Raw genomic sequence first — 13,060 nt, 5'->3', positions numbered from 1 at the left:
GCGCAGGAGGAAGCGCGCATATCGCTTGAAGACGCTCGAAGAAAACAAGGGGCGAACGCAAGGTGAGACATCGCCAGGTGTTGTCAGGGGAACAGACATGTGGGCAGTGAAGGTGTGCTGTTAGGTTACGGGGGAACTTTCAATTGTCTGTATTAGACATTTGCAGAATCATAATGTCAGTCTTAACGTAATTTACGGGTAAAATCTCCATCTATAGACACCAGAGGCCATACGATATTCAACACGCAGAAACTTGTCACCAGGGGCGTGGACAGGTAAAGAGAACATATAGACAGTATGTGCATTTGGTAAAGGTGAGACGTGTTATTACATCAGCTCACATATTTTGTATTGCAATAACTTAAAGTTCTGCCTCTAAAAGGTTAATTAAATTACGAAACTAGACAGTAGGTATGACAGTATACCTCCGCCATTGTCCTCAAAACACAATGAAATCTGAATGTGTGAACAAAACCCAGTTATCTTTGTTTATCAGAGGCGTTTCAGGAATTATTGAAAATGTTCAGTTGAAAAGTGTTTCATACGTAAATATACAGTATTTACCTGATAAATTCGGTACCAAGTTTACCTATTGAAGAACCCCATCAAATAGATGTGTTCAACCTCAGTGTGTACAAGCATTGATTAATCACTGTTCAATGAAAGAAAAAAAATCATGAGTTTGAGATTCTTGATTTATACATTTTACTTGGAATGTACATTCTGTATATTAGAATTCAATAGAATACCCTCTATTTTCCTTACACAACTGCCATTGCGCCATTGAAAATGAGGCTGTGTTTACATAACCAAACAGTTCTTCTTTTTTTTATTAATGTGGAACAAATTTGGAATGTGGAAACACAAGAATCTGATTTAATCTCCTTGACATGGGTAAATATACGTCGAGATCCTCACGTAACACTGCAAACCAAAAGGACAATAGATTTATTCACATAGAAAACACTCATTTAAATCTGTGCAACAAAAGTAGCTGGACAATTTCAAAGGACAGTTATTTTGCAATTTCCTCCAGGATTAAAGTATAAATCTATCTGTCTGTCTGTCTGTCTGTCTGTCTGTCTGTCTGTCTGTCTGTCTGTCTGTCTGTCTGTCTGTCTGTCTGTCTGTCTGTCTGTCTGTCTGTCTGTCTGTCTGCCTATCTATTACAGGTATTAAAGTGTAAAAATTAACCTAAGACTCAAAGTGTAATAGAGTTTAAGGTGAGTTCACATTTAATAGTAACTACATTTTAGTTACAATAACAGTGGGGTGGCATTTTTATTGTCACTTAATCAACAAATAGGATTTTCCATAATGTAAGGTCTATTTTCTGTCTTTATTTAACTTGCCACTTTAAGCTGGAATTCAACTTCAAGGCATGGTTTTTTTTTTGTCTAAATCTATATAATTTTTATCATCATTGTTGCATTCCAACAACATTTATTTGCTGACTATTTGAGCATTGCAGAAGTCTCATGTCTGTGCCACAGCTCGGATGTGGTTAGCCTAGGTTAGCGTAAAGACTTATAGCATGGGTATAACCCATGTTTGCATAAGTCCAAGCTTGGCTTGGTCCAATAGCATTGAAATGTCTCTAATAACTCATAGCTTGTTTACTGAAAAAGAAAGTTTTTTTTTTTCAATTTGTGCATTTATTTTATTGCAGAAGTTGTGTAGAAATTGTGTTTTACACTCTGTTCATATATGCTGTTCATAAAAGCTGTTCATATATGAAACGGTTTTCTGGTCCCTAACTTAATGGAGGAGTCACATCCACTACTTGGCCTTAGTAACAGGTTATCTATAAGCAACAAAACACCCTTGGCCTCATTTGACAGAAAATTTTCTTCAGTGGGGGTATCAACTTCTAAAGAATCCACTTTTATTCAGTGCGTTCTACCATGTGTTGTTCGTCTTACGGCTCCAGTTGGGATTGTTGGCTAGCCGGTTCGACCACCCCACACACAAAAGGAGTAGGATAGCTCACTATTAACGGCATCATAGCACAAATGTACCACTATGCAAATGTCATGCACAAGATCAGATCAGCTGCTTCCTATACTGACAGAGTCTAAATGTCCAACACATACAACACAATTAATGAGAATGGCAGCTCAATTAGCACAACTTTTCAACTGATACTTTCTCGTCAAGTCCACCCTTCTTGACTGTGACAAGCAATTCTTTTCACCATTGTCATTTGGTTAAAAGCATACTTACTTCTGGTTATAGTTCAGTGTGATATTAGTAAAAATGAAGTTACAAAAATAGTGTTTTTACTTACACAATGAAATGAACACAGTAATTTGTCAACATAATATAAAACCAGATTTACTGATTTATAGATGAGATTAAAAATAAAATAGGGATTAGAAAAAGGCAGGGAGAGCGAGCGTTATTCTCATGGAGGAAATTTACTTGAGTGTCTTTTCCATTTATTTAATTCAGGCCATGCATTTAATGAATGTTGGATTTTCTCTTGATCTCACAAATCCTGTCACTCAGTCACACAGGAATGTGATAAAGGCTAATTTTTTAAAATCCTGTTTTAGAAGTTTGCCTTCATGGGGCATTATGCACCCCATTTGCTGTGTATATCCTGTAACAGTAGGGTGGCATTTTTAAAAACATGCCACTCTCTTTTCAGTCCCCTGAAAGTACATTCTTGTGTAAATGAATATCCAAAATGTTAAAAAGATTGGTTTGTTGGTGAAATGGTTGTCACCCTTAGACAGCAGGATTGCTTATCCGTATTCTTTCGTGCTGTGAGAGGAGCCCGTTGAACCTTTGTTCTGTCGTTACTTCAAGTTATCCAATCCAATCCAAATCAATCTTTATTTGTTGAGCACTTTACCACAACCGCAGTCGACCAAAGTGCTGTATGTTCAGTTAATGTCTATAGGAAACATACGAAGGCAAAATGGTGTGGCCTTGATCTTCTGCCTCTGATCTGGCAATGGAGTTAGGAACAGTGTTGAGTCAATGTTTGTGCTAATGAATAAGTACCATATACACAGAATTATTGCATGAACAGAGAATTACTTCAAAGATGGGGCTGACAGAGCTTGGTTGTGGGGCGCCTTAACCTTCAAGAAGAGATTTAGATAAACTGTTACTGTGTTGTTATACATATGTTTGTTTGTTTTTTCTTTAATGGCACATTTGTGCTATCAAAGCATATTAGTTCTCATACATGTGTTCTCCTGGTTTATCTATACACAGGTGGTCCTTAACCTACAAACACAATTGGTTCAGAGAGATTCTTTGTACGCTGAATTGTTTGTAAGTCGTTTTTTTATTAAATTTCAATCTATTTCACTTCAAAAAACATGCAATTAAGGAGGATTGGTCATGTCACAATTGTGCATAAATGCAAGTGTTTGTGTGAATGGTTGTTTGTCTTTTGCGTGGCTCTGTGGTGCCCTGGCGACATGCTTGGGACAACCCAGCACCTTTTGTCCCTTGTCCACTGGGATGGGCTGTAGCAACCCGCAAAAAGCATAAATGGGAGAAAATAGACTGACAGATAAATGAATAATTGCAATTTGAGGTAGTTTAAATGCCATTCCTATTCTAAATAAGGAAGTACCATTCCTTTAGACTTACCAGCAACACTTACACGACGCCCCTGAATTCAACATTTTTCCCTGATCTACATATTTTTATGCCTCTGGCTTCCTGAAAATATTGCTTTTTGTTTTGTGATTATATCTCATCAGGTTTCAGAGATGTGTACATAAAATGTATACAATGCACCGGTTAATGAGTTTCAGGAACTACAAACGATTAACGAATTCCACGACAGAGCGTCAGACTATTTATCTTATTATTTACAGTAATTGAAACGTTTATAAACCCTCTTCATACTTATATTAAACCACCTTCTAACTATATTACCTTTTCCCACACTCTTATCGACTGTTTAAAGCACTCACAGAACGTAGCGTACTTCTTGGAGGCCGTCAGCCAATAAAATGCGCGTATGGTATCACGTGACTGCCTTTTAAAAATCCACAATGACTTGAAGTCGCAAGCTTTGATGCGTTAATGCGCGAGGGCACACTGTAAAAGTGAACATTTGACCTTGACCTAGTTTGTCAAGGTTGTGATATAATTTTCACCCCCTTGCCTCCCTGAATGTAATGCCTTTTGTTTCACTTCCTCTATCTCATTCGGTTCCTGAGCTGCAGAAAAATGTACAAAAGTTGAAATTTAACTTTGACCTATTTTTCTCAAGGTCAAGGTCATCATCTCTTTTTCATCCCCTTTGCCGCCTGAGTAATGTGCTTTTTCCTTCACCTTTCTATCTGCAACGGTTGTGAAGATATTTGGTGGACGGACAAACACGGAAACACTGAAAATTACAATTCATCAATGCTTCGGGTCTGGTGAGTTGGCTGTCCAGTCAGGCCCTGAGATGGCATGGACATCAAACCAGGTTTTTGGTGCTTGTAGTGGTATAGGAAGGGTCTTGGTCCTGCTGGAAGATTAAATCTGCATCTACATACAGATCCTGAGCAAAAGGAATAATGAAGTCCTCTAAAACATTCTTGTAGACTGTTGAGGTGACCTTGGATTTAAAAAAGCATAGTTTACCAACACCTGCACCGCACATTGCACGCCAAAGCAATCCTTCGACCTGCATAAATGGAAACAGCGGTTAAGAAGATGAATGAATGAATAAATTCAGTGGTACTAAAAAAATACGTGTTTTTTAAAGGACAAAGCTTTTGATCAAAGGTTTTTTTATTCATAGCTTTTAAAAAAACACATTGTGTGGTCATCTCTGCAGGAACAATCCAGTGTGCATGACGGGCAGCCATGGCGACGATGGTAATGGAGAGACTTGGGCGAGTGTTCATCAGTCTGCAGCAGATCAAGGAGGTTCCTCGGATGCTGACTGAGGCTGCACCCTCTATGCCCGGCACTGTAAGAGATTCTGACATCCCTCCATTCTTCAGGGATCGCTACATCCGCAGCGGCTACCGACCGCTCAACCAAGGCTGGCGTTACTACTTCCTGTCGTTATTCCAGTGCCACAATGAGACTATTAATGTCTGGACTCACCTGTTCGCCTTTTTTATTATTCTGGTTAAATTAGGACAACTGACTGAGACTGTGGACTTTATTGGTGATCATCATTCGTGGCCCCTGTTGGTCGTCATCTTGTCGTCCTTGATATATTCTGCATTAAGTGTAATAGCTCATCTACTGGGTGGCAAATCTGAACTGTGTCACTATACCTTTTTTTTCCTAGACTATATTGGAGTAGCACAGTATCAGTACGGCAGTGCTCTAGGTCATTTTTACTATGTTGTGGATGAGAACCTACACAGACATGTGCATGGAATCTTTATGCCCTTTGCTACTGTTCTCAGCTGTCTATCATGTCTGGGATGCTGCTCTGGGAAATACTGCAACCACAACTTACAAACTTGTGCACACAAGTTGGGTCAGGTGATTCCCTCAGCACTTGCTTATCTCTGGGACAGCAGCCCTGTGACTAAGAGACTCTCGTTATGGTCTACAGACAGCAACGATCCAGTCATGATCTATCACTTTGGCCAGGTGGCTTTATTTCTCTGCTGTGCCTTCTTCTTCGCCTTCCCCTTGCAGGAGCGCTACTACCCTGGTCGGTTCGATTTTATAGGGCAGAGTCATCAGGTGTTTCATGTTTTTCTGTCTTGCTGCACTCTGTGCCAGATCCACGCGACACACCTCGACTTTGTGGGCCGCAGAACGCTGTATACAAATCTGCACAAGAGCGATGAGGTTGTCCTTTTTGTAAGACTGTATGTGGTTACGTTGGTTGTTTGCACACTTATTGCTTTCTTCATTCTGAGCAAAGTTAAAAAAAGGCTGGACTTAAAAACCAAGTAAAAATAATGGATGAGATTGTGTAGCATGTGCATCCAAACAGATTCACGTTACCTTTCCTTTTTGACTTGGCTGCTTTGATAAAGAAAGGGATCTAACTACCGGTATATTTTTTTCAGATAATGAAAACTGCTGTTGACATTAAGTTTTAGATTGTGGGATAGCTGAAACATTGTATTAGAAATTAGTGTCTTGAATAAGGCGTTCTAATCGATTCTCACTCTTTGCGAAGCTTGACCATGTCTGCGTGGGTTCTCTCCAGGTTCTCCAGCTTCCCCCTAACTAAAGCAAGCGCTTCAGGTGAATAGGCTCGTCTTAAATTGTTCGTAGGTGTGAGTGTGTGCGTGCGTGTTTGTCTCTCCTTCATGCGGCTCAGCGGTGCACTGGCGCGCACCGGGAGTGTACCTTGCCTCATGCCCCAAGTCTTCTGGGATAGGTGCCAGCAACCCCATGACCTACAACAGTGGAAGAAGTGGGTGCTGAAAATGTATGTATGTATTCATGCATTAGAAAAGGCTTGTGTTTCAGAAACTTACATTTGTACGAAGGGTATATTTCACCCAAACTAATTAATTTTGAGGTCGTTATTTCGGAAAATTATCACTAAATTGCTTTTAATGTGATACACTGATCAAAGCATGTGTTCTCAATTGCAAAAATCTTGGAGGCACTATAATGTATCAACTTAATATTATACAGTGTAATGACAATTTTACAAAATGTTGGATTAAGTGCCTTGAGCAACCTGTATTTGCACATTTTATATTATATTCACCATAATTTTGGTGCTAATATGTACTGTTATCTTCTTCTAAATACCATAATGGCTCTTTCTTTGGAAACGAAAGCCTAAGGAATTTACATTTTCAGGGATTTATGCAGGTTTAAAATCTATAAAGGCACAATATGGCATATCTTCCATTTTGAGTTTGATATTTAAACCTTTTTTTGTCATTCTGTTGAAGTTTATTTTTATTCCACTTTTGTATATTGTTTAACCCACTACCTTTAAATGTACATAAGAAAACTTTTTATTTTTCCATAACAGACCATATTTGTATATATTGTTTTTAATTAGTTTGTATACTATACTAGTCCCCATATGTTAATCCCCTTTATAAATCCGCTCACATACACAAGGGACTGCACACGTTAATAGGTGTTCAGCCTCACAATGGCCAACCAGCAACTTGTGGGGTTGGTGCTGTGCTCAAGGGCACCTTGGCAGTTATCAGGAGGTTAACTGGCACCTCCCCATTAACCACTCCAATATTTTTGGAGAACCCTCCAGTCCCCAAGCCAAGACCTAGTGGACAGAGCTACTACTGTCCCGTATATATGTTTAACCGTATCTTAATGAAATATACAATCTTATTTTATACATGCATTCAGTATATAGTATGCAGTATGTGTAAATTTATATATGTAAATGTACATATCTATATAGTGACACGATGGAGGGGTAGTTAGTGTTGGGCCTCACACCAGGAAGGTTTCGATTTTGATTCCATTCTGTGGAGTTTGTGTGTTCTCACCATGATTGTGTGGATTTTCTCCCAAGTTCTCTGGCTTTCTCCCTCCTCCAAAAATATGCAATTCAAGTGAATTGATTAGTTCTAAATTGTCTGGAGGCGTGAATGTGTGTGTGAGTGTTTGTTTGTTTTTTTATGTGGCTCTGCGATGCGCTGGTAACCCGTCCAGAGTGTACTCTGCCAGCAACACCAGCAAAACGGAAGAAGCAGCTGTAATCGAGACGGTTTTATATGTATGTATGTATGTATGTATGTATGTATGTATGTATGTATGTATGTATGTATGTATGTATGTATGTATGTATGTATGTATGTATGTATGTATGTATGTATGTATGTATGTACGTACGTACGTATGTATGTATGTAAATAAATAATTACATAAACACACACATACATATGTACAGTACCTTGCGAAAGTATTGCCCCCCAAGAACTTTCTGACATTTTGCTACATTTCCAGCTTTAGACTTAAAGATAAAAAACTGAAAATATTTTTCAGGAATCAAAAACATGTGAGTCACAATCGTGAAGTGGAACCAAATGTATTCAACATTTTATATTGTGTTCACAAATAAAAAACTGAAAAGTGGCCCCCTTTGAGTTAATACTTCGTACAACCTCCTGCTGCGATCACAGCCGCAAGCCTTTTTGAGTATGTTCCTATAAATTTTGCACATCTTGAGACAAAATCGGCCCATTCCTCCTTACCAAACAGCTCAAGTTCCTTAAGGTTTGATGGAGATCGTTTGTGCACAGCAATTTTCAGATCTTTCCACAGATGCTCTATTGGATTGAGGTCTGGACTTTTGCTTGGCCATTCTAACACCTTAATATGGTTAGTTTTAAACCAATTCATTGTAGATTTGAATTTATGTTTAGGATCATTGTCCTGTTGGGAGGTGAACCTTCGCCCCATCTTCAGGTCTTTTGCAGACTCCAACAGATTTTCTGCCAGAATCGCCCTGTATTTGGCTCCATCCATCTTCCCATCAACTCTAATGATATTTCCAGTCCCTGCTGAAGAAAAGCAACCCCAGAGCATGATGCTGCCACCACTATGTTTGAGGGTGGGGATGGTGTTTTCAGGGTGATGGGCAGTGTTACTCTTAAGCCAAACATAACATTTCGCATTCAGCCCAAAAAGTTCAGTTTTGGTCTCGTCTGACTAGAGTACCTTGTTCCTCATGTCCTCTGTGTCTCCCATGTGGCTTCTTTCAAACTCCAGACGGGGCTTTTTATGGTTTTCTTTCAGAAATGGCATTCTCCTGCCACTCTTCCATAAAGGCCAGATTTATGCAGAGTACAACTAATAGTTGTCTTATGGACAGATTCTTCCACCTCAGCTGTGTATGTCTGCAGGTCATCCAGTGTGATCATGGGCCTCTTGGTTGCTTCTCTGCTTAGTTTCCTCCTTGTTTGGACTGAAAGTTTAGAGGGACGGCCAAGTCTTGGTAGGTTTGCAGTGTTTTTATGCTCTCTCCATTTTGATATTATTGCTTGGGCAGTGCTCCAGGATACGTTTAAATATTGTGAAATCTTGTATCCCATTCCTGCTTTGAAAATTTCCACCACTTTATCTCGGACCTGCTTGGTGTGTTCTTTGGTTTTCATGACGCTGTTTGTTCTCCAGTGTTCCTTTCACAGACCTCTGATACCATCACAGAGCAGGTGCATTTAAACTGAGACCAAATGACACATAGATGCACTCTGTTTGTCATTGTTAGTCATTTAGGTCAACATTGGATCATTCAGAAGTCATCAGGGAACTTCTGGAGTCAGTTAGCTGAGCTGAGAGAACAGGGGGCCAATACTTTTGCACGTCCTACTTTTCAGTTTTTTATCTGTAAACACAATATAAAATGTTGAATAAATTTGGTTCCACTTCACGATTGTGTCTCACAGGTTGTTGATTCTTGAAAAATATTTTCAGTTTTTTGTCTTTAACTTTGAAGCCTGAAATGTAGCAAAATGTCAAAAAGTTCTTGGGGCGGCCAATACTTTCGCAAGGCACTGTATGTGTGTGTGTGTGTGTGTGTGTGTGTGTGTGTGTGTGTGTGTGTGTGTGTGTGTGTGTGTGTGTGTGTGTGTGTGTGTGTATGTCTATGTGCATATATACAGTATGTGTATGTGTGAGTGTGTCCTATAGCTCATTTAACATTTCATCTCTTGACTTAGTGCTGGTCGCCTTATCAATTTATCTTCTCTTTTTTTACAAAATGATTGTGGTTTCAGAGAGATGGAGAGAAAAAGGTTGAAGTGTGAACACATTAACATATTGTTATTATAATTGTAGATATATGAAGTTGGGTGTGTAACATGCCATATGATATGTTATGTACTTTACTAAGCTGTATTTTAATTAGTTGAACTTCTCTTGTACGATCTAATGTTATGTAATCTAACATGTACAACTGTTATCCTCCTAGACCTTCCATTATATAAAGACCCGAGACATGAGTGCTTTTGTGTGTTTTGTAATATTTAAACTCAGACTAATTTACTCAAATTGAACCGGTGCCTTGTTGTGACAAGATAACAAAAAATTTGGACCTTCAGGCCGAGAAAGGTAAGTTCTGAAAGTTCTGAAAGAAATAATATGAATTAAGAAGCTAGATAAGGTAATGAGCTGCAGACAACTGTTTCAGAAGATTCCCAATGACCTAAAAGTTTATTCTAAATGATTTTGACTTAAATGGCTGCCCTTGGGAGTTTTGCAATGTCTAAAGGAAGTCATGGATTGACTCCTTTATCAGGATCATCTAGTAGGTCAGTGTTTCCAACTTTGGGTCTTTCACAGTCTTCTGCCAATTTTCGTGGTAGTTTGTCAAGCAGTTTAAGCAAAAGAAAAACACAAAAGTAAAAAAATTCTCCCATTTGTCCAAATTCTTCCACCAAGTTTGATGAAAATGCCACAGATACAATGTGTACACAATTATTAGCCAAGTGAGTAATTTTAATGCCTATTTTCCAAATCCAAGCTGTATAAATTTGAGTGCTTAGCAGGTGATGTGTGTTTGAGTAATGACAGAGGATTTGGCTGAAGAGATTGACACCTTGTATCAAGGTGTGCATAATTATTCAAAAAAACAACAACATTTAATTGACTTAAGAAAAGACAAAAATTGTCTTTCAGAGGAATGCACTGCTTTTGGAATTGCTTAGATATTGGGGTGTGATTACAGAACAATCAAACTTTTTGTTGCAAATAGTCAAAGGGTGGTAATAAACATGTTGAGAAAAACTAACAACAGTCAAATGAGAAGAACCAAATGTGAAGCTACCAGGAACCCATTATCCTCCAGGGCAGTCATATTCCACAACTGCGATCTACTGTACATGGAATGCCCTGAAGTACAAGGTGTTCAGTTGTCAGAGGCATGGCCAAGGTAAGGAGGGCTCGAAACTTAAGTTGAAATGTCAAGACTGGCCCAACAAATATCTGCAGACAGATTTTATAAAGGTTCTATGGAATGGCGAGATGACAACAACTCTTGTCGGACCAGACAAATGGGCTCATGGTTGGATGAGTAACAGGCACAAAACTCTACCTCGGCTCAGACACCAGCAAGGTGGTGGTGGGGTACTGGTATGTGCTGGTTGGACTTTTTTGGGGTTGAACTTCCAAACCAACTGCCGGTTATTGGAACACATTCTTCAAGTGGTGGTGCAAGAAAAAGTTAGTATATTTCGAGATGACTAGGTTTATAAGCATTCCAATGTTCCATTACGTTAACCAAAGTACAGTACTTCACTACGTGGCTAGCCAGTAACGGCCTTAAAGACAACAGAATCATCAAATGGTCCCTTGCTCATCTGACCAATTCAGAACTTGTGGGGGCTTCTTAAATGGGAGATTTACTATGTGAGAAAAGAGTCAACTTTTTTGAACAATTTCTGGGAAGCTGTGGTTGCACCTGCACAAAAAGTTGATCGCCAACAGATCAAGAAACTGAAACTCCATGAATGCAAGACTTATCACTATTTTTGAAAAGAAGAATGTCCATACTGGTCAATGATTTTTGTTGTTAAGTTTTAGTAGTTTATTTTCCTAACTTTGACAGAAGAAAATAAACAAGGTAGAGATGAAAATTTTCATTTTTCATTTAGTTACATAATAATTCTGTGCACTAATTGTTGCCCAATAATTGTTTGCACATAGATATTCTCCTAAGAGGAAAATATTTAGGTTTGAGGTTTATAAAATTTTTCATAGACTGAGAGCATTGCAATTGTTCAATAACAAAAATGAATCATTAAAAGTACAACTTGCCTAATAATTGTATCCACAGTGTAGTTTATGTTATGTAACTGCTTCTCAGGATCTACAAAATTCAGTGCTAGACAAAGAAAAGCCAAAATCATAGAAATTTTCTGGCTGGACTTTATCTTGATCCACTCCAGAATAACAGATACTTCTCTCTCACATACCCAACCTTATCATAAAGGTTCAAGAAAAATGAACAGATCAGTTTGGCAGAAGTAAAATGACTCTTCAGCATCTCCCTGCTTTCAGATTGTGATATTTTATCCAAGTTTGTGATGTTGAGAGGCTACTTTCCTGTCTGCAAGACAGGGCAGTTCCTTTCCAGCTGCAGATGTCATTTCTCCCTCAGGCATTGCACATTTCTATATTGGTGGTATTACAAGGGAGTGGTCATTTCATCAAAGGTGTGTGTGGCTATTTCTCCCAAAATTGTGTTTTCTCAATTAAGATGTTCTGATTAGCAGTATTTTAGAACACAAAATGGGTGAGAAGGAAAGGTTCAAAATGAAAAATTATTTGTAGAAAAATGAGAAACAAAGAAAGACAACTGTTGAAGCAAGCAAGAAAAACCACAACAAATGTGTCTTTTCACTGCTAAATCCAGAGTAAAGAGGAGAGTGGATTCCCAGGACACAACCACAGTGATGAGGGGGAGAATGGGGACAGGAAGCACAGCCAGGCAGGTTAAACACACTTACAAAAAAGCAAGATACAGTAGTATAAATACCAGGAGAATCAGAAAAGAGTGTAGTGAACAGTCAGGGTCATGTAGGTGAAGTGATGAACCTGACAGATGTCAGGTGTGATATATGAGTGACAAGATGCCATGGTAAACAAACTGACACCAAAAGACAGAGACAAAGAAAGGTCAAAATAGTGGACACAAGAGGTAGAGATAGATGCCAGAACATTCAACTAAAAACGTGATCAAACCAAACCAAGCAAGGATAAGGATAGTGAATTGAAAAAGATTGCATTAGGGCTTTACTACACATAGACTAGGTGAAAGATAAGAAGAAGGCAAATCTAACAATCTTAAATGTGTCTCATCTTTGGCATAAATCAATGCTTTCTGAAAAGTAATGCCAGGATCTTTTAGCTGATGTTTTTATGTTATTAATTTTTTTGCAAATTAATAACATAAAATAAGGGTGAAAACCTGTTTTACCTGTTCCTATCTGCAAAACATACCATGTCTCGATGCTGGCAGTAACATCCTGGGCATCTTGCCCCAGCTGTATCATTAGTGCTTCTTAATCTTTGTGCTGTTTTAAAGGGTTGCATTGCTTCGGAAGGAGGATCTTTTTGGCATTTACAGACTCACAAAAATCAGTCAAACTTTGGGTACTGATACTAATGATGACCAATTGATAGTACCTCA

General features: G+C 38.6%; 1 protein-coding gene across 4 annotated transcripts; it reads left to right on the top strand.

Annotated features, from left to right (window-relative positions):
- Window positions 1–9,862, top strand: LOC137607820 (membrane progestin receptor alpha-B-like). 4 transcript variants are annotated; one of them, XM_068333824.1, is made up of 4 exons: window positions 19–62; window positions 3,226–3,285; window positions 4,241–4,391; window positions 4,796–9,862. In XM_068333824.1, exon 4 carries the CDS (start codon window positions 4,825–4,827, stop codon window positions 5,881–5,883), a length of 1,059 nt encoding a protein of 352 aa, XP_068189925.1. In that variant the 5' UTR covers window positions 19–62; window positions 3,226–3,285; window positions 4,241–4,391; window positions 4,796–4,824; the 3' UTR covers window positions 5,884–9,862. The 4 variants fall into 4 exon arrangements, with proteins under 4 accessions (XP_068189923.1, XP_068189924.1, XP_068189925.1 ...); XM_068333823.1 differs by lacking the exon at window positions 4,241–4,391 and having other exon boundaries at window positions 6–62; XM_068333822.1 differs by lacking the exons at window positions 3,226–3,285; window positions 4,241–4,391 and having other exon boundaries at window positions 1–62.
- The last annotated feature ends 3,198 nt before the right edge of the window (window positions 9,863–13,060 follow it).

Source organism: Antennarius striatus, chromosome 14, assembly GCF_040054535.1.
Source record: "Antennarius striatus isolate MH-2024 chromosome 14, ASM4005453v1, whole genome shotgun sequence".
Taxonomy (NCBI): domain Eukaryota; kingdom Metazoa; phylum Chordata; class Actinopteri; order Lophiiformes; family Antennariidae; genus Antennarius; species Antennarius striatus.
The sequence above is the reverse complement of the archived record's forward strand: the minus strand, read 5'-3'. Positions and strand labels throughout refer to the sequence as shown.